We start from the raw sequence: 26,310 nt of genomic DNA on the forward strand, positions 1-26,310 counted from the left end.
TTTGTACGGAAGCAGTTTGTGATGCACAAGGCCTCGCTGAACTTCCTGTGTGCGGCGGAACACAGATTTCCAAGCTGAGCTGACTGTTTTCATGATCGGATCAGTTAGGTTTTCTGGTTAAAATTTTCTGAGCAATGGAAACTATTCTGGAACAACAAAGGCGATATCATGAAGAAAAAGAAAGATTAATGGATGCCAAAACAAAAGAAATGCTTCACAAAAAAACGACGGTACGTTTGCGTTTTGCAACTTTTTCTTCTACACTTGCTCCGCGCATAGGCCTGATAACACTACATAAAAGTCTGATTTTTAAAATGTGAAGCACGTGCATTAGTTCTACTCAATTTTTTTTCTTCATTTATTTTACAGCTGCGAGATCAGATAAACTCCGACCATCTCACAAGGGCTATGTTGGATGTGAGTACTCCTGCATTTTCTTTGGTTAATCTGCCAGTATCTTTTCTTTTTAAGACTGCCACAGAGTCTGTTGTATAAAATCACTTAATTATTTCAACACGTTTTAAAGTAACGGTCACCCAGACCGATGTTTACTCGATTAAGATGATCTCTTATAAGTCGCTTTAGATAAAAACGTCCGCTAAGCAAATACATGTAAATGCATACGTTTTTTACATTTGTTTGTTACAAATCCATTTACTGTATTCGTTGATTTTTTTTTAGCGATAAGCGTGCAGTTTATTCTAAGAAGCGTCTATCTATTTCCCACACACGCGTTTTTCTAACGCAGCGTCGTGAGGACGTCTGCGATATTCTCGGTGTTGCCATCCAAACTTTAGGAATAACCAGGACTGTGTAATGGAAACAAATAGACCTGTTTAATAAGGAATGCACGCACTGTTTCAGTTAAATACAACGGTAGTACACGTCTGCCACATATATTCAAGCTTGGGAGCAAAGCATTTAGCAGGATTCCCCCGCACTCTAGTCCTCTTCATCTTGATCTTCCTCAAGTCAACATCTTCATCTTTCTGTTTATACTTTTCCAGTTTCTTACAATATAATTTGTGGCACCTTCCACTGTTAACGTCCACAGTGACAGATTTTGGCAGTTTCCAAGTCTAGCAGCAAGTGCCTTGATATTTAATGTACTCTTCTGCTGTTAGTCTGACAGCTTCAGTGTCACGACACAGCTTATTTGTCTGTTTTGCCTTCACCAGGTTCAAATGAGAATAGACAATTTCAACTGAACAGTGTTTTAAAGCCAGTAGCTGACACATGAAGCTAGGTACAAGTCCAAATGTGTGCTTCTGAATACCATGTAAAACTAACTAACTAACAATTCCAAAACGGTAGTGATTCAACTCATTTAAGTGTTTAACAATTTCTCAAGTGAAGTGGAGTGGAGTGGGGTGTCCTGCACTGTTCTTCTGGAAAGTGCAATGCCACATAACTGTTATTTGAGTCACCCTTAATCCATTTCTCAAATTCAGAATCTGTGTTGTCATGTTTTCATACAGAATGAGAGAAAACAGTTTATGACATAATAGACAGTTAATGGTGACCAGTTCTGTCTAATGGCAAAGTGGAAACATCCTTTGGAAAATAAAATTCTCATGCAACTGGTACAGCATAATCCACGTGTCTGTTATCAACTTGTATGGTCAAAACGTGCAAATTGGCAGCATTTTTTGCCAAAGTATTTTTTAGTACTTCTGCAAAACTCACCATTGAATATCTGCAGCAAAAACGTCATTTCCACAATGATGTGGGTTTAAATTGTTGACAGGTTTTTTCACCAGTAAATGATGCGGAGAGGCAGATATTCAATTCAAGCGCCCAACGTTGTGAGAATGACGTCTTCCCTATTTGCATTCAGTGTGGAGATTTCAGGAAATAAGTGTTACTATTTCAGCAAAATATGCAGAGAAGGATATTAGATGTGAATTGTGTGACATGAGTTATGAGAGAATTTTTTTTTTTTTTCCCCCATGGACATTTTTCACAATACTTGGCACTGTCCTGCATTGGTCACCTGTGGAACTCATTGAATTTGAAAATTCAACATTTCATTTTTCTACAAAAACATGAAATTAAAGATTGTTCTTGGCCTACCACTACAAAGTGAACAGGGTATATTACCATTTAAAAACAATGTCATTTTCGGGTGGAGTATTCTTGGAGTGAATGTGGGAATAGCCCATAATCATTATACTTAAGATGTGCATATCCTTTTAAATTTTAAAACCAGTATTTTGATGAGCTGCATGGTCTAAATTACAGTAGACATTGTGCTTCTTTTTTTAGAAAAAGCCAACTTTCAAGCAGCAGACAGCTAGCTGTTTTTTGCTATGCTGCAAAGTCATTTTCAGTTTGGAGCAACTGTATCAATTCTGCTGGATTAAAAAATACATCTTACTGATTCAGCTAGATTGCTTATTGAATATGCTGTATTTACAATTTAATAACTGGAGATAATACCGAAATATACTTTATAAAACTGACCTGTGCTTATACAGGATGTCACTGCTGCTCAGTTTTGACAACTGCTGATAGTCTTCTTTCAGATCACATGAGGTGACAGCTTTAGATCCTGTCCACAAGGGCGTTCAAATCTTGGATAAATTAATGCACTCTGAGCAACCTAGGCATTTAATTTACATTTTGTAGTGGCGCTTAATTGACTTCAGTATGACATAGCATTTGTTGCCTCTGTTAAATGCCAATCTGTAACCCAGATTGTAGTTTTGTGAGTTTACCTACTTGGGGCATGTCAGTTATCATGCAAGTCAAGAGTGTTTTTAACCTGTGGGGTTAGAGGTTCATCTTTTATTGGATTCACAAAATATGGATCCATTGGCTTTATTAAACTTGAACCTTGACCTCCTTGTGTTAAAAATCCTTATACGGCAACGTAGGCAGAGAAGACATCCCCACTGCTACTGGGTTCATCCTCTGACTGCACATCATTTGAAGAAAGGAAGCTTTTGTTTAACCTGTGAAGAAATTTGACGATTTCTGTATAAGTTCTTAAAGTACTGTTGGATGTCAGTTTCGAGTTTTGATTGCCTACTGCAGGTGGTACAACACCATATTACACGCTGGTCAACCCATATGCAAATCAGTGTTAGCCCTAAAGAGAGGCTACTTGTCACTTTGAGGTGGGCAATGTATTAATAATCCATAGTAGCTAAGGTTACGTCATTAGCACAATCCTACAAACGGTTTTGAATTCTCCATTATTATCAATATTATTTTATTGATAATATGTGTAAATGTGTGTGTGTGTGTATATTTTTTTTTCCCTATTTCTATTATTTTTCTTCCTAAGGTTTTTAGCAACTGTGGAATCACACAAGGTGAGACACAAAAGTTTTTAGACAAACTGTTATAAAACACAGATAACTTCTTATATGAACATAATTTATTTGTATTCTTCAAAATTCATTCCTCCTCGACCAATACACTTTTTTGCACGTTCCTTGAACTTCTTCATGCCCTCCAGGAAAGCAGTTTTTGAAATGTTGTTAAGCTCCCTTGTCAGTGCACACTGAATTTCTTCCACTGTTCAAAAATGCCTTTCGTTTGGTGGCCGTATCGTAGGCGTAACACCATGTTTCATCACCGTTAATGATATTTTCGCAAAAAGTTCATCTTGCCCCACTGAAAGAAGATCCTGCCAGTAAACAACGCAATCTTTTTTTCTGTTCTGTGGTCAAGGCGTGAAGAACAAATCTCAAGTCTTCAGTTACAATCCAGTGAACTATCTCTTTACCAATATTCAATGATCAGGAATCATTTGGAGATCGGTACGACAGCACATGAAGCATAGTACTACATAGTTATGGTATCGGCCGCTAGATGTAATGCACAGTACTCTTTTTAAACAACTCGTCAAAAAAATTTTGGGTCACACCTTGTGTGTGTGTGTGTGTTTTTTTTCCCTATTTCTATTTTTCTTCCTAAGGTTTTTGGCAACTGGGGAATCCTTTTCTTCCTTACATTTCCAGTACCTACTGGAAAAGTCCACTATTCAGAAAGATGTGCATGAAATGTGTGTTCTGGGAATGTCTGCAACCTCTTGTCACACCAGAGCCAACAGAAGAGCTACAGACTGACACTGCTGAAGGATTCTGTCAGAGATCCCAGTGCCTTGGAGCCCATGTAAATGCAAAAGACAAGTCTGTCATATTTAGCTACCATATGTACGGAGACATTAATTCAGTGCACCTGTGAGTTATAATGGTGGTAAATGACAATGACATTAGCAGACTATTTACCTTTTCTGTCCGTAGAAATACAGTGGCTCTAACCTTCATTGAGTTAGTGCTGTATTTTACACAGTTAACATTGTCTTAGGTTTTTGGGTGTAATACTCCCACACAGAGGAGAATTTTGTCTGATGTTTGCAGGATCCGTGTTCCATTTAAAGTGGGGCAACTGCTGCCATGATTAGCATACTCAAAAACAGTACAGAGAGTTGCTGCATGCTGGCACGTAATGTGGGTGGGTTATAGGGACAACTAGTCAATTAAGAACATACATTTTTTTAGTCAATTAATCATGGCAGCCCTAATTTAATACAAGTGATAAAAGAATGCTTTTTTTCTTTTCCAGCGATATATGGATGTGTGTGCAAATTTAAGAGATATGTATGAAGACAAAGATGGGTAAGTCTTCATCAAGCTTCAAATTTGCTTTGCTTCATAGAAAAGTGTAATATTAAAAGTTGCAGTTAAACCTTGGTTTCACCTTCCCATGTTGATGTTTAGCAGAAATCAAGATGTTAAGTTTGCAAGTTGTTAACAAATTGAAATAATGAATTGTCTAATTGAAATTGTCTTTGCTTTTAGAATGAGAAAGGAAGAATTGAATGCTATTTCAGGGCCAAATGAGTTTGCTGAATTTTACAATCGGCTGAAACATATAAAAGAATTTCATAGAAAACATCCCAATGAGGTACTGCCATTTTTATTTTCCTTCTTGTTACTGTTATTATTTTTAAGGGCTAACTTACCACGCTTGGTCACATTCTTCATTTCCTGCCATTTGAACCAAAACAAGATAAAGAGCATCTTTCAAAGCGTGACTCCTCTTGGCAAGTTCAGTGATACTTTTAGAAACTGTTTTTGAAAAATGTTGGTTTTATGACCAACTTGGCATGTTTAGACAGATTCTTTTAATAATAACAGTACATTTTTGTTTCTTTATGTGTTAAAGGATATACACTAGTGGTCAGAAGTTTGGAATCACCCAGAAAGTTTCACATTTTTGATAAAAAGTGAAACTTTTTTTCCTCGCGGTACCACTAAACTGATTTAAAAAAATATAGCCAGAACATGACTAATGTTCCAAATAGCTATTGATTGAAATGACTGATATATAGTTTCATATTCACATGTGACTGCAAAGCCCAGTTATTACCAGCCAATACTACAGTGTCCTAGTGGTGAACTCTATTAGCTTATCCATAATTAGTCATGTTTAAATGCTAATCGGTTATTAAATAAATCTTTGCAATTGTGTGAGTATAGCCTAAACATGTTAAGCTCAGTAGAGCAAGTCAGTTGTCTTTCTATGGGTTTCAAGATACTGGCATTCCTAAAGTTCAGTTCCAGTTTCAGAAATGATGGCAGCTTTCTCAAGAAACACATCCATCTATTGTTCTGCAAAATTAATATTATTTTATGTGACAGATTACCAAGAAACTGAAGATTTCAAAGGTGTCCAGTACCATCTTCAGAGATGAGGTCTAACTGGATCTAGCCAGAATATGAAAAGAAGTAGAAGACTGAGATACACAATTGTATAGTATGATATGTACATCAGCGTCTGTAGTTTGAGAAACAGATGCATTACATGATCACATTTTGCTGCTTCCTTAAATACATGCCAAGCTGACCCCCAAAGGTCATGCGAAAAGACAATTTCACCTCGGGGATTAACAAAATATATCAAATCAACAATAAATCACAAATTCCAGGGTCATCTGCAACAATGAAAATGTCTATGTGATTCTAAACACATAGTGTATTTGTGAGCAGTATAAGATCACTGTGACACTGAATTAAAGGGCAACAAACCAAAATCACTTTTAAATAATAACTCCTAAATTACATGCCCAAGTAATCATAAAAATTACAGACTATACATGAGTAAGAGGTTCTCCACATGGCTAGAATTTATTGTCCCATACCCTTCTTTCCATTGTAACTTAATATGGTAAAAGCAATATGTGTGAGCAACATAAGATCATTGTAACAATGAGTTAAAGGAAAACGAACCAAAAATACTTGAATAACTCCCAAATTACTTATCCTGTTCACCTTGAAAATTAAAGTCTATAATTGAGTAGGAGGTTCTCCGCATAACTGGAATTTTCTGTTTCACACATTTCTTTCCATTGTAACTTAATATGGTAAAGTGATATGCGTGAGCTATGTGAGGTCATTGTGACAATGAGTTAAAGGGAAACAACCAAAAATACTTGGGTAATTATCAAGTTCATGTCCAGTTGACCATGAAAATAACAGACTACAAATAAGTAGATGTCTGTTCATGTAACCTGAATTCATTGTTTCACACACAAGCTACAGATTTTTGGTTTATGAAAACCTGGTTTACTTTAAAGGTTATAATCTAACATTATGTAAAAATCATGACTTTGTATTGAAATATTCATGAAATATCCTAATAATGCAATTACAGCAAGACAAGTGATTTTAGAAGTAAACGTGATAATAGCAAATAAGTGCTTTTACTGGATAACCCAAAATGACTAATATAAATTAGTCATTACATTAAATAAATTCTTAATGTATATTATTTCGAAATCACACATTACTTGGTGAATTTGTAAAGACCAGAAGGTATTATCCAATTATACAAAAAGGGTTATAGTGCTTACCCTAGCATCCATAACCTAATTAAATTAACTTGCAGTGTAGGAAAATTCATATAAAAGATTGTTAAAGGAGCAAATGAGAACCCTGTAATATGGATGTATTAAAAATAGCAAGTGTTTAGACTGTGGAGATTTTAACCTCCAGTATCATATATAACTAGCAAAAGCCATTCATCAAGGTGGTAAACATTTTATTTATCTTGTTTCTTGAAAATCTTTTGAAAAATTTAATCCAAGGCCTAGTTTGTAGATAGGAGCAAAACTGATAAACATTTTGAGAATTGCATAATGCTAAGCGTGGAGACAATTATGAATCAGCCGGAAGACTGTTACTCTTTTTAGATTTATTTACATGATCTAAAATTTATATATATAAAAAAAAAAAAAGTATCTGACATGTTTGTTAAATTTGAAGAGGATGCTCAGTTTTCCCTAACCAACAGTAAATGTTACATTTTCACTTAGCATAATTCTGGATGGAATAAGGGTGAAGTGAATAGATATAAAAATTTTAAAAGATCCTATACCATGAGTACAGCTTTAAAAAAGCAAAGTTACTGACATTCCGGTTCTGTGCATAATGAGCATATACATCAATATTTTCATTTACTTTGTAGCCATTTTTATGATATGAATTGGATTTCAAAAATGTAACTGCAGATTTACTGTCACATGTGTAGTAAGTGTCAGGGTGTTATTTTCCAGAACCAATTTTTTGTGAGAATATTGTCTGTTACTGTAGTGTCAAGCAGTGGTTCAGAAAGTACAGTGCTGTTTTAATCACAAAAAATACTCTTTTACTACATGTTTGAATCATCCATGACACAAATCCTGTATTTCTGATCTGCTCAACACTGGAGTAATGGCTGCTGAGCATGGGGGTTTGCGGTCTTATTTGAATAATAGATTGTAAATTGGTCATTCCAAGCAGTAATAGCCAATTGCAACATTAATAATGTCTGATCTCTGTTTTTCAGTAGCTTTAGTGGTACTTAGAAATTCAAAAGTTATGTTTATCAATCAAAAGCATATAAATTTCTGGGCTGTTTATGAATTGGGGATTCAGGGTTATTTTTTCTTAACTGTAATAAAGAAATTGTTGAGTCAAATACAGTGGTGTGAAAAACTATTTGCCCCCTTCCTGATTTCTTATTCTTTTGCATGTTTGTCACACAAAATGTTTCTGATCATCAAACACATTTAACCATTAGTCAAATATAACACAAGTAAACACAAAATGCAGTTTTTAAATGATGGTTTTTATTATTTAGGGAGAAAAAAAAATCCAAACCTACATGCCCCTGTGTGGAAAAAGTAATTTCCCCCTGAACCTAATAACTGGTTGGGTCACCCTTAGCAGCAATAACTGCAATCAAGCGTTTGCGATAACTTGCATTGAGTCTTTTACAGCGCTCTGGAGGAATTTTGGCCCACTCATCTTTGCAGAATTGTTGTAATTCAGCTTTATTTGAGGGTTTTCTAGCATGAACCACCTTTTTAAGGTCATGCCATAGCATCTCAATTGGATTCAGGTCAGGACTTTGACTAGGCCACTCCAAAGTCTTCATTTTGTTTTTCTTCAGCCATTCAGAGGTGGATTTGCTGGTGTGTTTTGGGTCATTGTCCTGTTGCAGCACCCAAGATCGCTTCAGCTTGAGTTAATGAACAGATGGCCGGACATTCTCCTTCAGGATTTTTTGGTAGACAGTAGAATTCATGGTTCCATCTATCACAGCAAGCCTTCCAGGTCCTGAAGCAGCAAAACAACCCCAGACCATCACACTACCACCACCATATTTTACTGTTGGTATGATGTTCTTTTCTGAAATGCTGTGTTCCTTTTACGCCAGATGTAATGGGACATTTGCCTTCCAAAAGTTCAACTTTTGTCTCATCAGTCCACAAGGTATTTTCCCAAAAGTCTTGGCAATCATTGAGATGTTTCTTAGCAAAATTGAGACAAGCCCTAATGTTCTTTTTGCTTAACAGTGGTTTGCCTCGAAATCTGCCATGCAGGCCATTTTTGCCCAGTCTCTTTCTTATGGTGGAGTCGTGAACACTGACCTTAATTGAGGCAAGTGAGGCCTGCAGTTCTTTAGACGTTGTCCTGGGGTCTTTGTGACCTCTCGGTTGAGTCGTCTCTGCGCTCTTGGGGTAATTTTGGTCGGCCGGCCACTCCTGGGAAGGTTCACCACTGTTCCATGTTTTTGCCATTTGTGGATAATGGCTCTCACTGTGGTTCGCTGGAGTCCCAAAGCTTTAGAAATGGCTTTATAACCTTTACCAGACTGATAGATCTCAATTACTTCTGTTCTCATTTGTTCTTGAATTTCTTTGGATCTTGGCATGATGTCTAGCTTTTGAGGTGCTTTTGGTCTACTTCTCTGTGTCAGGCAGCTCCTATTTAAGTGATTTCTTGATTGAAACAGGTGTGGCAGTAATCAGGCCTGGGGGTGGCTACGGAAATTGAACACAGGTGTGATACACCACAGTTAGGTTATTTTTTAACAAGGGGGCAATTACTTTTTCACACAGGGCCGTGTAGGTTTGGATTTTTTTTCTCCCTAAATAATAAAAACCATCATTTAAAAACTGCATTTTGTGTTTACTTGTGTTATATTTGCCTAATGGTTAAATGTGTTTGATGATCAGAAACATTTTGTGTGACAAACATGCAAAAGAATAAGAAATCAGGAAGGGGGCAAATAGTTTTTCACACCACTGTATGCATTATGTTTCTTTAAATTGAATCAGATGATTTGAATCCGCTATGTGAATTTTAAGGCTCACTAATACCACTATGTTGCAGATCACATCCCTTTAAAGTTTGAGGTTTTGTCTGCATTTCTACAAGTGTTCTATTTCAACCATTATTTAACATTTTAAATGTTTTTAATTATAGATTTGTGTTCCAATGTCTGTGGAATTTGAAGAACTTGTAAAGGCTAGAGAAAATGTCAGTGAAGAAGCACAAAGTATGTTCTTTTTTTTAACAATTGGAGTCATTTGTTTTACATATAAGCTGTGAAGGAAATTTCTAGTACTGTGCAAACATCTTGGTTAACCCAAGGAAATTATTTTATTATTTCAGATTTATCCATAAATCAAGCCCTTCTGTAAAGTTTCAGAGGAACAGCTGTCAAAAAATTAAATGCTTTCGGTCACTGGGAACAAAATTGCAGTATTTTCATGTTAATAAATTCTTTAAAACTGAATAATTAAAGGCACTGTTTTAAAGTTCTAATAAAACGGCCCTTTCCCAATCCCTTGTCTGGGTTTCTTGTGCATCTCTGTGACATTCTTCAGTTGTTACACACCCTCATGCTCTGTTAACATATGCCAGATAGGGCTTTTTCAGCTTCCTATAGCTTAGGGTCTCTCTGCGTGTAAATCTGGCCCTTCTAATGGAAGCATCTTGTTTGCGTATGTACAAAAGAATGACTAAAATGGCAAATTTGAGTGACATTGGTTATGCTGCGTCCACTTCAAAAATATGCATGGTCATGCTTTTTTTTTAATAATTTTAACAAACCTAGATTCTTGATGATAATTTCTACAACAATGTTTTTCACATCCAGATTTAGTAGAATTTACAGATGAAGAAGGTTACGGTCGTTACTTGGATCTTCATGATTGTTACCTGAAATTCATTAACCTGAAAGGAGCAGAGGTACATTTTTCTAACTTCTGAAAACTTGTATTATTCTTCTAAAAGTTTATATCACTCATTATTTGATCTTTGAGGTTTTTCATTTTGGTTTTTTTCCCAGAAACTTGAATACATTACATACCTTTCTACATTTGATCAGTTATTTGATATTCCCAAGGAAAGGAAAAATGCAGAATATAAGAAGTAAGTTTAATGAATTTTATTTTTGTAATAGGTTGTACAACCTATTTATCTTGGTTATATTGTTTGTCTTCAGTATATACTTGTCTACAAATAATTTAAATAGTACTGTTGTAATACATGTAGCACATTTTCATACAAACAGTGTAGCTCAAAGTGTTTACAAGATGGAATAAAAAGAAAGTTGATATATATATATATATATATATATATATATATATATATATATATAAAAAACACTAGCAAAATACCCGCGCTTCGCAGCGGCAAAGTACTGCCTTAAATAAATATAAATTTGGTAGGCGGCTTACCTGCGCTAACTGAAACCAATGTACGTACTTATTTCGGTGGTATGACACCACTGTCGGCCGCCATATTGAACTTTTCAACGGTCTTTGTTACTTATGGGCCCATCTTAAAGAAATTTGGTACGCAGGTTCCCAACGCTAACTGAATCCTACTTACGCATATATCGTCCATAGCCTGCAGCTCGGTCACCGTGAGGCGGCGTTGGGTCCCCCATCCCAACACCTCCCACGTTGTTGGCTGCCTGCCTATATAAGGCCGTCTGTCGCTCCGGTCTCTACATTCCCTTCCTTGCTTCGCCACGGGATTCACGTCTCCCTGCTGATAACTAAAGCCTTTTTATTTAATCCACGGCTTCTCCGCTGTTTTATTGTTTGTTTATTACGATTATAGTTATTGTGTAGGTATTTTAGACTTAATTTACATTTTTCAGATACCCATTTCCTTTATCGTTCCAGCCGTTACCCCCATTAACATGTCTATCGAGGTGATCACCATCGATCAAAGAACTGTCACTTACCGAGTGGTTTCCATGCCTGGAGATGGCACCTGCCTTTTCCATTCTCTGTGTTACATATTGCACGGCCATATCAGGCTCACTGTTGATATCCGGAGGAACATTGTGTCTTATGTATTGAATGACTGGGACAGGTTCAAAGTGTGGACTGATTACGGTACAAGAGATAATTATATTACACTGGAGCACTATAAGAGTGAAATGCTTAAGCCCTTCACCTATGGTTCTGCATGTGAGTTGATGGCTGCCACTGAATTGATCGGTTGTCGCTTTCAAGTGTACTGAAATGGCCAAATATTTTACACCTTTCGACAACCGCCAATGCCTCTTAAACATCTTAGATTCACAGGTGATGATTTCAGTAGTGGACACTTTGATGTTTATGAATGTTTAAACTCTCAAAAGCTGGATGTGAAGCTATCGATGAAACTGGTTGTATGCTTACAACGCATGACGGATGCCGAATGTCACTTCAACACAAGTCCTGCAAATACTGTCGTAATTGAAACAAACCATGAAGCTCAAACCGATTATGGCAGCAGCAATGCAAGCTGTGAGATTTCGGACAAGATGACTTTTCACATGGCCAACTGTACGTTGCATGCTCAAGAGTAAGCTCGGCGCACAACTTGGTCATATTACAACCGGAGGGCCGAACTGACAACGTGGTATACAAAGAGATCCTTAACAAATAATTATTGGTTTATTTTCCCTCAGTTTAAAAAGGTTTAATTTTCTTCTTAATAAAAAATTTAAGGCAGTACTGCGCCGCTGCGAAGCGCGGGTATTTTGCTAGTACAGTATGTAACAAAGACAGATGGCTAGGATTGCAGGAAGAAAAAAAAATAATGAAAACTCCAGTTAGGCTGGAGGGAAAAAAAAATCTGCAGGGCTTCCAAGGCCAAAAGACTGCCCAGCCCCTGCTGGGCATTCTACCTAGCATAGATGTTCTAAATCAGCCCTCGTGGTTTATAGGCTTCACATGGAAGAATTTGATGATGATGGTCATGTGGACAGCTAGGACACCTGCCTTTCAAACCATGAACGCAGGGGGCAGCATGGTACGTTGATCAGGTGGTGGTGGTGGTGGTGGTGGTGGTGGTGGCGGCGGCGAAGATCCCCCACTACAGTAGAACTGGAAAAGACAGCAGAGAATAGTACAGATTAGTATGGAATTGCAGAACCCAGAGGCAAATGATAATTCAATGCCCATATACCTGTAGTCTAATAGGGATACAACTAAAATGTAGCTACGAAAAAGCCTTTTTAAAATAATGGGTTTTATCAGTTTTTAAAAATTGTTGTATAGTATTAGCCTTGTGAATTTCTTTTGGTAAAGTATTCCAGATTTTAGGTGCATAACGGTAAAAGGCTGCCTTACCACTTCTTTTTAGGTTGTCTCTTAGAATTGTAAGCAGGCTTTCATTTGAAGATCTGAGGTAGTGACTTGGGAGTGTAAGGGGAAAGACTTTCCGAAATATTGGACGGGACAAGATTATTTAAGGCTTTGTCAACCATTAGTAGCATTTTTAAAGTCAATTCTAAATGACATGGGTAACCAATGTAACAGTGCTAAAACTGGAGAAATGTGGTCAAAATTTTTTTTTTTTTTTGGGGTATAGTATTCTTTTAAAGTGAGATTCTGAAAACAAACTTAGAAAGCTGAAGCTTTGTAAAGTGTAATTGTTTTAATTTACCACTCCCCATACCTTTCATCTTGTTCTGTACTGGTTTGTTTTAGTAAGATTTGTAATGATAACATGATAGGGCAGTCCAAATTTGTATGTCCCCAGCAGTGATCTCAAGATCTTACTGAGAAATACTAAATAGTCCTGTAGTATCTTAGAGATATAATTTCTTCATTTTGGGCTTAGTAGAAAAACATGGAAAACATTGGAAAACATCCATGGGGCATCTTCTATAAATGCCTCCTCAATTGGTTTCTCTAGAATAAAGCTGTTGTGACAGAACTGACTTGATTGTCAAGTGCCTCTCACAATGGCCGAGAGCAAGTCATTCTACCTGTACTGAAAGGAAGCAAAATTAAAGTTTCTATACCATATATCTTAGTCACTCATCTCAAGATCAGTCATAGCAGATTATCTCCAGTTTACGCAGTCTTCATGTGTGTCAGTTTTTAGCTTGTGCCTCCTATTAAGTTTAATTAAAAAATAAAATAGTCTTTGTTTTACTGTATGACAGTTTACAGAGGGAGAAACATGACTATAAAATGCCCCACAGTATATAATTATGTGTACATGCTAACCAGTAAGGTATGAAACTGACTTTTTCCCCAGGTAGAATATGTTGGCCCCTTGTTCTGCTTTAAGAGTTTATAATTTTGGTTGGACAGAAGGTAGAATCATTTTATTTTATAATTATTCCTGATTTCCTGCCATGCCTCTAAAATGCAAAACATATATTGTTTAAAAATGGAAGATTTTCCTCTTTGAAGTAGATATATTTGTTACATTTTAAATCCGGTTTTATGTTTGGACTAGTGCTATATTGGTCGTAAAGCAACTCTGAGAGATGCAGGCTTCCTTTGTGTCAAACAAATTATGTATGAATATTTTTATGGCAATGCACTGACCATGTATGGAGTAGTAATGTTTTGACAGTGTACTTGTATATAATTTTAGTGATTTAACTTTACTAATAACATTGACATTAGTGTAAATCACATTATTTATTTATTTTTTTAGGTATCTTGAAATGCTTTTGGAATACCTCCAGGACTACACAGACAGAGTCAAACCCTTATTGGATCAAAATGAACTGTATGAAAAAATCTTGAATGAATTTGAAAAGAAGTGGGAGAATGGCACTTTCCCTGGATGGCCAGTATGTTTATGAAGTTAAAATATTAATCTCTTCAGTAAAGCTACTCGGGCATAGGCAGAAACTAGTACATGGTTGGCCGTGAGATTGGTTGGCACACCTTATCCAGGGTCGTTTCTTATTGTTCACCTGATGCTGCTTAAGTGCCAGAAACATTGAAATAGTTTGGATTTGAAAGTTTTATGTTAATCTTTTTTTTTTCTTTTGATGAGTACAAATAGTTGCACGTTTTGGGCCATTGTTGCTCTAACATTTCAAATATGTGAACATCTTCCCTGAAAAAGCAGATTTTCGATTTACTTTTATATTTCTCTGATAAAGACTGTTAATGTTTGCATTCTTAATATAAAGGCATGTTTCATACAAGCTTCTCTTACCATTTTGGGTTAGCGGTGGAACGGTATGCCTGCATTTTGCTTATCATCTTTTTAAATTTGAGTTCCCCAGGATTTATATGGGTCCTGGAAAACCTGGAAGGTCAGGAAAAATTAACAAGCCAAATTAAAGTCCTTAACATTGTAAAAAATACGTTTTTTATGAGACCTAAAATTCATAGAAAATATTAAAGTGAATTCCAGTAATCGCATCTCATGAGATTAAACATCTGATATTTTCCCAACTAAACTCACACATTAATATCACCTTGAATTGCTTTTTGTGTGTGCCAGAGCGAGAGTGAACTGCTATAGATTTGTAGTAGCCATTAACCTGCCCGTTGGAGTAACAGTGTTGAGTTAGCGTTAACAAGTAGTCAAAATTCCAGGAAAATTTGCATTGAACTTGAAATGGTTGGAAAATGCCATCTACAAAGATTGGCTTTCAACACGATAAATCAAATTAGCATATGGCTAAGTGCCATTACTTTATGAAGAAATTTGATATTGTGGTCTATGACTGAGACTGCTTTGAAAAGCCAGATGAAAGGAAGTAAACATTGTGAACTGAAGAAGAGCAGGAAAGCCAGTAATTCTGTTTAGAATTTTATTGGACTGTTTACAGGACTATCGTCACATCTGACCACCGTATTGCCAGTTGTTTTAAGTGCCAGTGGATTAGCCAGCAGTAGCACTAGTGAGAGCTCTAGTTGGGTATATGTCTGGTGATACTACTTCTTTCTTTGTCTTCATATGTGACTAAAAGTGAAATGTCTGAAATCTCAAATCTTCTGGGTGGTAAACGTTATGGCCTTATTTATACAAGCCATGACAAAGATGTGCATAACCTTTTTAGGAAATAATTCCTGATGATAATAAGATCATAGTGAGTCATGTAGTGTGTGTGGATTCCCTTTCCAATGTATACCCCATACTTTTCATCTGCAACAATTTCCTACCTAAAATATGCCAAAATTGGTTTTTTATGATCATTTATTTGCATATTCAGTATCGGATCATTTGCATCCCAATGTAATAAAGTTTCTGTATTTTTAAGTGAGCTTTAAAGGGATGTGTTTGTTAACAGCGTTCAAATGAAACGTGATTTTTTTTCTTTGTATCTTTTACTTGCACGCACTAAAACGGTGTCACAAGCCCGCTCGCTCTGTGCACACCACATTTATAGTGTCACGTTCATTGTCCAGGAAACATTACATTTGTTTTTAAATATAGTAGCCCAGCCTAAAATTACTTAAATAGTGCATAACTGAACTGTTATTCTGGGTAGCGTGAGCCTCTATGTCAGCTTTTGTAAGCATTCATCAATTTAAGTAGGCCACATTTTTGAGTTTATATGTGTTCTTGTCACATTCATGTAATTTTGCTGTGGATATTTAGAACAGGAGCGTAACATAAATCTGAATTGTTGTGCTTTTTGGTACAGGAAAAGCCATAAAAAGTCTTAGAATCTGAAGTGTACAAACCCTGGTCCCTAATCATATTCTAAATTTATGTTTAGGTAACACTATACTAAAACAAAAAACAGTCCTATTAGGACATGATGACTTCATGTGCTTCTTTCATGCAACATTCTTGTTGTTAATCCTTGTTTTGAATCCTAGACTATTATATTAAATATTGTGCATTTCCTCCAACCCCCTGGCTAACTTCCTTCTCCTTTCAAAACACCTTTTTCACATTAATTTATTCATTACTTAAATTGAACAGGTTTGTGTGGCTGCTAGGATAAGTTTGCTTGTCAGAGTTTGTATATGTTGAATGCATTATCATGAACTGAGTGACTACCACCATTATATGAACACATTTAAATACAAATTGCTCTGCATCCATCTGTTACAGATCAAGCTTTGTATTATTTGTATGAATGACTAGTGGCATTACCATCCCTTTATCTGCTGGAATGTGATGCCTTAATACATTTGGCTTGTTGTTTAGACTGCTTGCATTATGATTACTAAATGTATGGTCATAATGTAAATTGTTCCAAAACTTATTTTTTCCTTCTCTAAACAGAAAGAAACCAGTAGTGCATTGACACATGCTGGAGCTCATTTAGATCTATCTGCATTTTCATCCTGGGAGGTAAGTCAATCTTTTGTCAGCACCAAAACATTAACTCCCTCTCCCTATTATTTTTATTTTTTTATTTTAATGTATGTTTTTTTTTTCTCTGTTAGGAATTGGCTTCTTTGGGGTTGGACAGATTAAAATCGGCTTTAATGGCTTTGAATCTTAAATGTGGAGGGTAAGTGCTTTGTGTTTTAAAGTTGAAATGTTTCCTGTCTTCTTCACATTTGTAAGGTTTTGAAGTTTGTAGATCTGTGGCTATGTTTATTTTTGCTGTTGATTTGTTTTTTTTGTTTTAATTCCTTTGTGGTATATTGGGTATACTTATTTGTTCATTTATCTAAACCATTAATCAAAATGAATATGTTATTAAAAATTAAAATCCTTTTATTGAAATATGTATTAATGTTTTAGAACGCTTGAAGAGCGGGCTCAGCGTCTGTTCAGCACAAAGGGGAAGTCAATGGAATCTCTAGATCCTTCACTCTTTGCAAAGAATCCTAAGTCTAAAGGACCAAAGAAGTAAGGATGTATATTAATAATTCTATTGTTGAACAGTCAATATATATTACTATGGTAACAGCCTTACTTTTACTTTATTAAATATGATTTTTAATAGTAAGAATTTAGGTAAATACATTTTGTTTGCAGAATAATGTAACCAGAACGTTGATGTCAATCATATATTTACTTTGCTGCTTTTCTTCCTTGTTGATTCCAGTGAAATGTATATACTCACTCATCAGTGGGTTTAGAATAAAGAAATATCAATGTTTTAAAATATGCATAAAAAGGGAATCAAAAATAAAGTCTCTCATCTTGTTGGAGTCAACCCAAGAATAGTGCCTACTTTTTCAATTTGCATTTAAGCAGAAACTGTTGCCCTTCCTCCTTGTTGTTTTTTTTATATATATATAATTCACATACTCACATAATACATTGATAACAGAGCTGAGGTACTCAAAGTAAGTAATCCATTACAAATTATAACAAGATTAGTTATCATTACTCCCTGAAAAACATTACTTTTATGTTATTGTCTGATTCAATGCAAATATGCAGCATGGCTATGGACAGTACAATGATGATACCCAAATGTAATTTCAGTATTTTAATATGGAGGAAATAGCCAGTAATAGTTTACATCAATTCAGCAGTTAAAAAAGTAAACTATATCACTTGCATTAATTGGCACTATGGCACTTCGTAAATATAAACCACCAAGTAAATGACCTTTTAGTTTACAAAAAGAATCATTAATAACAAAAAAAGAAAATCTTAAAGATAAAACTGACTTAATAACTCAAACTTGCAAAAATGTGTGTAAAGCGTAAATTATTTCTAGTCTAGTGGCCAGCAGATAAGAGCACTTGGTGATTAGGTGCGGCCTGCTACCTTTGTTGTTTTTTTATATAACGCATAAACATTCAAAAAAGGCACGTGGTGATCAAAAGAAAGCATTTACGTCTGCTAATTAACTGTCTTACATTTGCTAAAATTAGGGTAAAATTCTGATATTACAGTGATCCCTCTCTATACCGTGCTTCGACTTTCACGGCTTCACTCCATTGCGGATTTTAAATGTAAGCATATCTAAATATATATCACTTGTTTGCGGATTTCTGCGGACAATGGGTCTTTTAATTTATGGTACATGCTTCCTCAGTTTGTTTGCCCAGTTGATTTCATACAAGGGACGCTATTGGTGGATGGCTGAGAAGCTACCCAATCGGAGCATGTATTACGTATTAACTAAAACTCCTCAATGATATCCGATATGCTTCTTGCACGGTGCTTGATAGTTTGCTTTTCTATGTCTCTCTCACTTTCTCTGTCTGACGGAGGGGGTGTGAGCAGAGAGGCTGTTTGCACAGAGGCTGTTTGCTTAGAAGATATGGACGCTCCTCTAAAAAATCCCGCTTTATCGCAGTGCTTCGGCATATTAATTTTTTGATTGATTGCTTTTCCTAGCTCTCTCTCTCTCTCTCTCTCTCTCTCTCTGAAATTCTCTGCCCCTGACGCGCGCACTCCTTTGAAGAGAAGATATATTTGCATTCTTTTAATTGTGAGAAAGAACTGTCATCTCTGTCTTGTCATGGAGTACAGTTTAAACTTTTGACTAAAGGGTGTTATTTCATGTCTAGAGGGCTCTAATAATGTTAACAGTGTGGGAGAGTTTATAAGGGCTTAAAATATATACAAATAACCATTTAAAAATATTGTCACGCTTGGGTCACAGATTTGCACAGAAACACAGGAGGTCGTAGAAACAAGAAGGATTTTTATTCAAACACTGCAAACACATGAGCTTAAACGTGCTCCGTGACAAGTCAGAGATGACAGTTCCGCTAGGAGCAGAGAGAGAGATAAAAGCAAACAATCAATTCCAAAACCGACAGGCGCTGCGCAAGGCTTTTAAGTTAGCGGAGTATCGCGTGAGGCTTGTATTACGCGTTATAGCGCAAGTGAGATGGTAAGGAGCAATGTGAGGGTAGTCTGTGTTTCGGGGGTATTCCCAGGGGCGTCTTTGTCCTCTTGGGGTGTGATCACCCCTCCAGCTTACAATATGGTTTCTACTTCGCGGATTTTCATTTATCGTGGGGGGTTCTGGAACGCAACCCCCGTGATCGAGGATGGATTACTGTACTTATTTTTACACAGGCTTCTCCTTTTTCGCAGGAGCTTTAGAGATATGATGAAGACATCAAAATGCCAGTGACAATGTGGCACTACATATTTCAACACGTGACACTTGGAGCTTTTTTTTTTTTATTTGATTAGGATTGCAAATTATGTCATTATCCTGTTCATCACTTTCACTGGGATGCTCTTCCTCTTCTCCAGTGCCAAATATGTCAGGGTTTTTTTTTTGTTTGTTTTTTTTTTACCGCTGTAAAACCGTTTTCTTAACTTTTTAATCAAGAGGCTGTATGTTACAAAAAACAAAAATATTAACATAGCCATCACATGATTTATTTTTACCTGTTGAAGAAAGATAATAGCAAATATTTTTAAATTATTTTTATCTTGCCCTTGTGTGTACCTTTAGTGCCTTTCCACTGTATTTGCATGTGTCTGAATGTCACTTGACTGCCTCTCTTACATTCCCATACAGCCTGCTTCTCAGACTCTGGTATTATTTTCAATTTGCCTTTCTTGCCTCATGTCTGGTTCTATAATTCCCGTTCTTGAATATAACTCCCTCAGCGTGACTCCTATGCCATAACTCCTCCTCATACATCACATGCTAGCTTTTACTGTTTCATTCGTGTTATCAAAACCCACCTGACCAGTTGTTCCAAAGCCATACTGACCAATCATATTGCTCTAAAGGACAATGCACACACACACACACCCCTAACATATTGTTTTATTATATACTAGATTCCCTGACACATGCCATGTTTTTGTTAAACTAAAATTAAATTTACTCAGTTAATCATGTTATTTAAATGTGTTGTAAAACCGAGAAGTTATCTTCCAATGCAAAACTTAGAAACTTTTATTTCTAGACTCTACTCCCTGAGCACTTGCACTTGGCCCACAGGCACACCTTATGTGTCCTTTTATTTTATATGCAAGTCACTGTTAACTCAGAGAAGACTAAAAGCCAGAACCAGAAAAGTTCCAATAAAGTAATTTGAAACTTTTTTTGTTATTGTAGTTATTGTAAGCATAGCTCCAAAATGCAGACCTGTGATTTGTGAAATGTTTTTTGAAACTGTTGCCATTTTACAGTATTTAAATTAATGAATTATTGAGACTTTTATTTTGTCTGGTGACCTGTTGGCTGCAACTGAAGGCACAGTTTTATGTAAAATCTTTGAAAGCCAAATGCGTTTACAGGTATGGACTGACCAGTTGATTCATTCACTGTTAAATCAGTTAATTTTTCCATCAAACTAACAAATGATTTAACTCGGTGGTTCCCAAACTCGATTCTGGGGACCCACTGTGGCTGCAGGTTTTTGTTCCACCCAGATTCAGCTGGTATTTTTTTTTTTCAGAAACTTATTATTCAGTTCAGTTTATATAGTACACTTTAAGTTGTTATTTTGAGGTTCAATGTCTGTATATTATCGGTGATAATAATCGATAACAACTGATCCCATTTAATTAGCTGCTCTTTTTTACTCTTCTCATTATTCTGCATTCAGAAAAACACAACAGTATGGTTTTTAAATGTGTAAGACATTTAGAAATATTTCTATTTTTTTTCTAAAGCTATAAATGCTTAACTCTTTTTTTCTTGTTTTTCTATTATTTTCCCCTTTTCCTGTGTAGTTTGCTCCCTTCATTTAAACCTAATAGAGGCAATTAACAACCAGCACAGCAGACACCCGGGATGATGAAAGCAGCAAACACTTCATTGTCAGACTCACTAATTAGTACATAATCAATTAAATAACCAGAACACCTGGGAAAGCAGAAACAAAATTAGGTTGAAAATAATGTTACCAGCTTAAAAAAAAAAAACCTACATATTCCCCATATAGCTTCAACTTCACCATATAACTGCTTATTACATTTTAATAAGAATCTACAAAACTTAGTTTGTAATTTCTACATTGACTCCAAGACACAGAAACTGTGAAATAATAACTCTCTTAATCTGGCTAAGAGTCCAATGAAAAAGGGAGGTTGGTTGGAACAAACACTTGCCACAGTGGGTCCCCAGGATTGAGTTTGTTAGTTGGAGGGAAAGATTTTGAGTTTAGGATTGCCCTGCTGTGTTTATTAAAAAATAGTTTGCCTTGCATGATACTGTTGTAGTGGATACTGTTAAAGAATAAAAATTGCATTTTATGAACACATTAGTAGTGTTATGTACACTTTATTCATAAAATTCTCTTTTTTTCCCAGAGATACTGAACGAAATAAAGAAATTGGTTTCCTTGAAGCTCAGATATATGAATATGTAGAAATACTTGGGGTAAGCTGGCCTGTCTGTTCTTAGTTTTTCTTAAACTTCATATTTGTTGCTTAATGCTTTTGTCTCTCTTCTATTTCTAAGTTAATTGAATTAAATTTGTAATAAAATTGTTGTTAGACTTTCAAGAAGGAAGATGGTAAATAATACTCATTTAATAGTCAGCCTTCACTTTCATTAAACAGGAGCAAAGACAGCTGACTCATGAGAATGTACAGCGTAAGCAGGCTCGCACTGGAGAAGAGCGGGAAGAAGAAGAGGAAGAGCAACCTAGTGAGAGTGAAAGTGATGATGAAGATAATGAGATAATTTACAATCCAAAGAATCTTCCACTTGGTTGGGATGGAAAGGTAATTTCAGTGTTATTTTTGTGTTCAGAATAGCTTGATGTGTGTTTTTTGTTGGAGATTATTAAAGTTTGCACATAGTTACGGTAAAATCTATTCCATGTGGTTGAGTGGAAAATTGAAGTAAGGTTTTCATTGTACTCAGTACACATCACAGTAAAGCCCCAGTAAACTTATTATTCAGTTCAGTTTATATACTTTACACTTTAAGTTGTTATTTTGAGGCTCAATATCTGTATTCTCAAGAATTGTTGAAACATGTTAACATTCAATATAAGACTCTAAAAGTACATTTGTATATTTTTTAAAATAAGCATCTCAATTGTCCTTTATAGTAATGAAATAAGAAATATTTATATACTTTTCTGTATAATAAATGCATTTCATATCTCTTCAGTTTATGGAACTCATTTTGTCAAATCGTAAAGGTTGCAGCAGCCAGGGCTTATCCCAACAAGACAGGAACTATTTATTAGTGGGTTTCCACATACACTCACTCAGTTATATTGGGCTCTTTCTGAAGAATGAAAAGCCCACAAGATTACAGGGACAGTGCACAGACTCCACTCTGATGGTGACAGAATCCAGAGTGAGCCCCGTCTCCTGGAGCTTTAGGGCAGCAGTAGTCCACATCAAAAGATTTTTGTGGTTATGAAAAGAAAGGCAGAAGGTAATGGGAAGAGGAAAGCCATAGTTAGCAACCTTCAGATCAAAGAATGCGGCACATAAGAAGAAGAAGGTGATGATTAGCTACAGTGCCACCATGCCAGTTGCATTTCATATTTTTTACTTGTCATTAGTAATTTTAATACATTAACTTTTTTTTTTTTTTTTCCTCAGCCTATACCATACTGGTTGTATAAACTCCATGGTTTAAACATCAACTACAACTGTGAAATCTGTGGTAACTATACATACAGGGGACCAAAAGCATTTCAGCGTCATTTTGCAGTAAGAAGTTTTTTTTTACTCTTTTAATTTTTTTTTTAATTTTATTTTCTTTAATCATTTGCTTTATATGTATGTCATTTTTATTACAATATATTTTAAGCGCACTTCCTAACGAGCTTTAGAAAAAAGAGACCAGTTATCATTAGATGGATTAAATTATATATTATACAAAAAGCAGACTTCTGGGGTTTTCACCAAGAAATTCTGAGGAGCACAAGAATTGAAAAAAAAAAAAAAAATAGTAATTGATAATTAATTTTACATTATGACCAAAGAGAGCATAATGAATTAAGAAAAATATCAAAATAGATTGAAATTTAGAATGTGTATGGAATGGAATAACAGAATGGTGTGTGAATTATAAAGAAAGGCTTCAAAATTAGTGGTTAGTTTTAGCTATTTAATGCATAATGTTTGAAGTTGAAAAACAGGTCTGTGTTAAAAGATGCTGCAGGTGCTACAACTTGATTTGTGCTGTGTATTTTCACATTAAGCATAATTTTTAAGAAAATTATAAAAATCCAAGGATCAGTAAATATTTTTTTTTATTGTTTATTTCCAGGAGTGGCGTCATGCCCATGGTATGAGATGTCTTGGCATTCCTAACACTGCTCACTTTGCTAACGTCACTCAAATAGAAGATGCAGTTTCATGTAAGCATATTTCTCTTGTTTTCTTTTTAATTTTTTTGTTAATCTCAGTTTAAGGTTAGTAGTTAATGTATGTGTTAAGTTTCTACTTCAGTACAGTTGTTATTCTTTTTACATAACTGTCCAGTTTCTCAGTAGGCTTCTTGAACTGACTTCTTTACCTAAGGGGGCTTATAGGATCATATATAGGGTGGTCCAGATCTAATTATGCAATTTTCATTACACTATAACTTAAGTTTATTGCATAGAAAATCACCTGAAAAATCCCGGACCTTCGAGAAGTGTGCGAACTGACGACATGAATCGTCTTCGTGCTGAACTGGAATCATCCCCGCATAAATCAAAGTCATCCAGACGATCTGGGTGTGCATAATTAGATCTGGACCACCCTATAGGTGGATTGGCATCTGCAAAGCGATCGTGACCAGATCTGAGCACTTCTCCTTAGCGTGCGTTCAGCCGTCACACACGCCCCCCACCTCCTCCTTCAGAACGCACAGAGCAAACAGAACAGCAATCTTGGCAGAAGCAGCACAAAGCCAGTAGCTGATCTATCCACTTCTGCATAGTGTGCGTTCAGACCCCACCCTTCACAACGCGGGGAGCGTTATAAGTGCCGCGAGAAAGATTTAACCACGCCCGGGGCAGGAAATAAAGGACAAATATTGTTTTTACAAAAGTTTTAAAGTAAAAATGAAAATAATGCATATGTAACAATTCCCATGAAAATAACAATCTCTTTAAATTGTTTATCTGGTAAACCATTCGAGGGGGTGGGCGAGCAGAGGGCAGAGCCCCCCAGTGATAATAGTATTAATAAATTTGCGATGTAGTGGAGGTGCGATTGCTGAACCGCAATAGAGCAGGGGATTGCTGTATGTGTGTATATATATATATATATATATATAATATAATATAAATATTCAGGGCAGGGATTAAGCCAGCAAGTTTGTTGTTTAAGTGTCCTTTCCCCTTCCTCTACTTCACACTGTTCATGTAGTTAGATGCTAAAACATTCCCTGCTGGTTTGAACTCTGAGCAATCGGATTTTGTAATGAGTTGGCAATCAGATTAATTTATTTTTTTTAAACTCAGACTAAAAGTTTTTCTTTTTCTGAGTGTGTTAATCTACTGTGTTTTGCAATGAAATATGTTTAGTATGATATGATTTTAATTTGACATTGCTTACACTTTATAATTCACGAATAATTGATAGTAAAAGTAAATAGTTCAACAGGTTTTTTTAAGTAAGAAAGACGTAGGCCATCTTTGGTACATTGTTTACCTTTAAGCTGTTTTATTGGAACTGCTCTTACAGTTTTGATTTAACAGTATCTGTTTCTGGCTTTCTTAATGAAAATATATCTAAAATGTACAAAGATAAGGCTGGGACTCCAGCATTACAAACCTGTGTCTTCAGTTGTGGATTGGCATGAAAGGAGGATTAACCAAAACTCTCACAATTTAGTTCATATTCTTTCTGTGTTTGTTTTTGTTTTTCTTGATAGTGTGGGCAAAGTTGAAAACTCAGAAGGCTTCTGAGAGATGGCAACCAGACACAGAGGTTAGTTCATAATTATTTATCGTTACAAATATATTTAAGCCATTGAAACATTTTCTTTTTTTAATCATTTAAGTAAAATTGCATTAATTTAGCTCTTTAGTGTAAGTGTAATAAATGGTTGCTGTCTTTATACTTTGATTTTTTTTTTTTTTTTTAAATATCACCTCTGTATATATCTCTCTCTCTCTCTCTCTCTCTCTCTCTCTCTATCTATCTATCTGTATCAATAATACATTTGTGTTTTTAGGAGGAATATGAAGACTCCAGTGGAAATGTGGTTAACAAAAAGACATATGAAGACTTAAAACGACAAGGACTGCTTTGAGGTGGAGGCCTGGAGGTTGACGATCACACAGTAACATACTAGAGGCATTCAGTGTCCATCAATTGTTTTTGGCAGATTTTAAGCACAGTATGTCAGCTTTTTCGTATTTGGAGTTCTCTATTTGTTTTTAAGATAAGTATTTGTTATATGTAATAAACTTTCCAAAACATTTATAGATGGTTTTTCTTCAAATGTTCATTGCACCTTACAAGTATATAAACTTGTATTCAATAAAGAAAAGTTACATTTTGCTTTCAAGTTAACGTTTGAAATTTTAAAATGAAGAACTGTACTGTTTTGTTATTTTCATACCATGCATTTTTTATACAGTTCATATGGTTTTTATTTTTAAACACAGTGATTCAATTACCTGACTTAACTGTTTTCATTCGATTAAACTTGTCCAACGTTTTGTGTTGTGTGTAGATCAATTTGAAACATGTTTGATTATGTGGATATATTTAATTATCAGTCAGTTCAAAGGTTTAAATAACACCGTAGTTGGCGAGTCTGAATTTACAAGGCCATGAATGTTCTAGTTTAGTAGCGAGGGTGCTTAATAATTTACCTACCCGAATATCATGTACTTGTGTTACATATCTGAGCTTCTCAGTGGCAATCAGGACATGTCTTGGTGTCCCACACATGCAGTTTGAGGTCATTTTGTGCCAAGCATTCAAAGGGAGAGGATCACAAATGCATTAA

At 35.6% G+C, this 26,310-nt stretch overlaps 1 protein-coding gene across 1 annotated transcript; it reads left to right on the forward strand.

Annotated features, from left to right (window-relative positions):
• sf3a3 (splicing factor 3a, subunit 3) lies at window positions 1–25,856 on the forward strand. The gene is made up of 17 exons (XM_039739813.1): window positions 1–230; window positions 370–417; window positions 4,576–4,628; window positions 4,812–4,917; window positions 9,765–9,837; window positions 10,441–10,532; window positions 10,633–10,715; window positions 14,241–14,379; window positions 16,785–16,853; window positions 16,949–17,016; window positions 17,253–17,360; window positions 21,702–21,771; window positions 21,954–22,118; window positions 22,956–23,066; window positions 23,629–23,719; window positions 25,225–25,280; window positions 25,528–25,856. Exons 1-17 carry the CDS (start codon window positions 135–137, stop codon window positions 25,603–25,605), a joined length of 1,506 nt encoding a protein of 501 aa, XP_039595747.1. The 5' UTR covers window positions 1–134; the 3' UTR covers window positions 25,606–25,856.
• Window positions 25,857–26,310: the final 454 nt, after the last annotated feature.

This window comes from Polypterus senegalus, chromosome 17, assembly GCF_016835505.1.
Source record: "Polypterus senegalus isolate Bchr_013 chromosome 17, ASM1683550v1, whole genome shotgun sequence".
Classification (NCBI taxonomy): Eukaryota; Metazoa; Chordata; class Cladistia; order Polypteriformes; family Polypteridae; genus Polypterus; species Polypterus senegalus.

Bases quoted from the DNA above. Each gene is read 5' to 3' on its own strand.
- sf3a3 (XM_039739813.1), top strand. From the start codon at position 135: ATGGAAACTATTCTGGAACAACAAAGGCGATATCATGAAGAAAAAGAA. The intron at 9,838-10,440 runs GTATGTTCTTTT...TTTCACATCCAG, and splicing joins TGTCAGTGAAGAAGCACAAA to ATTTAGTAGAATTTACAGAT. The intron at 14,380-16,784 runs GTATGTTTATGA...TTCTCTAAACAG, and splicing joins GCACTTTCCCTGGATGGCCA to AAAGAAACCAGTAGTGCATT.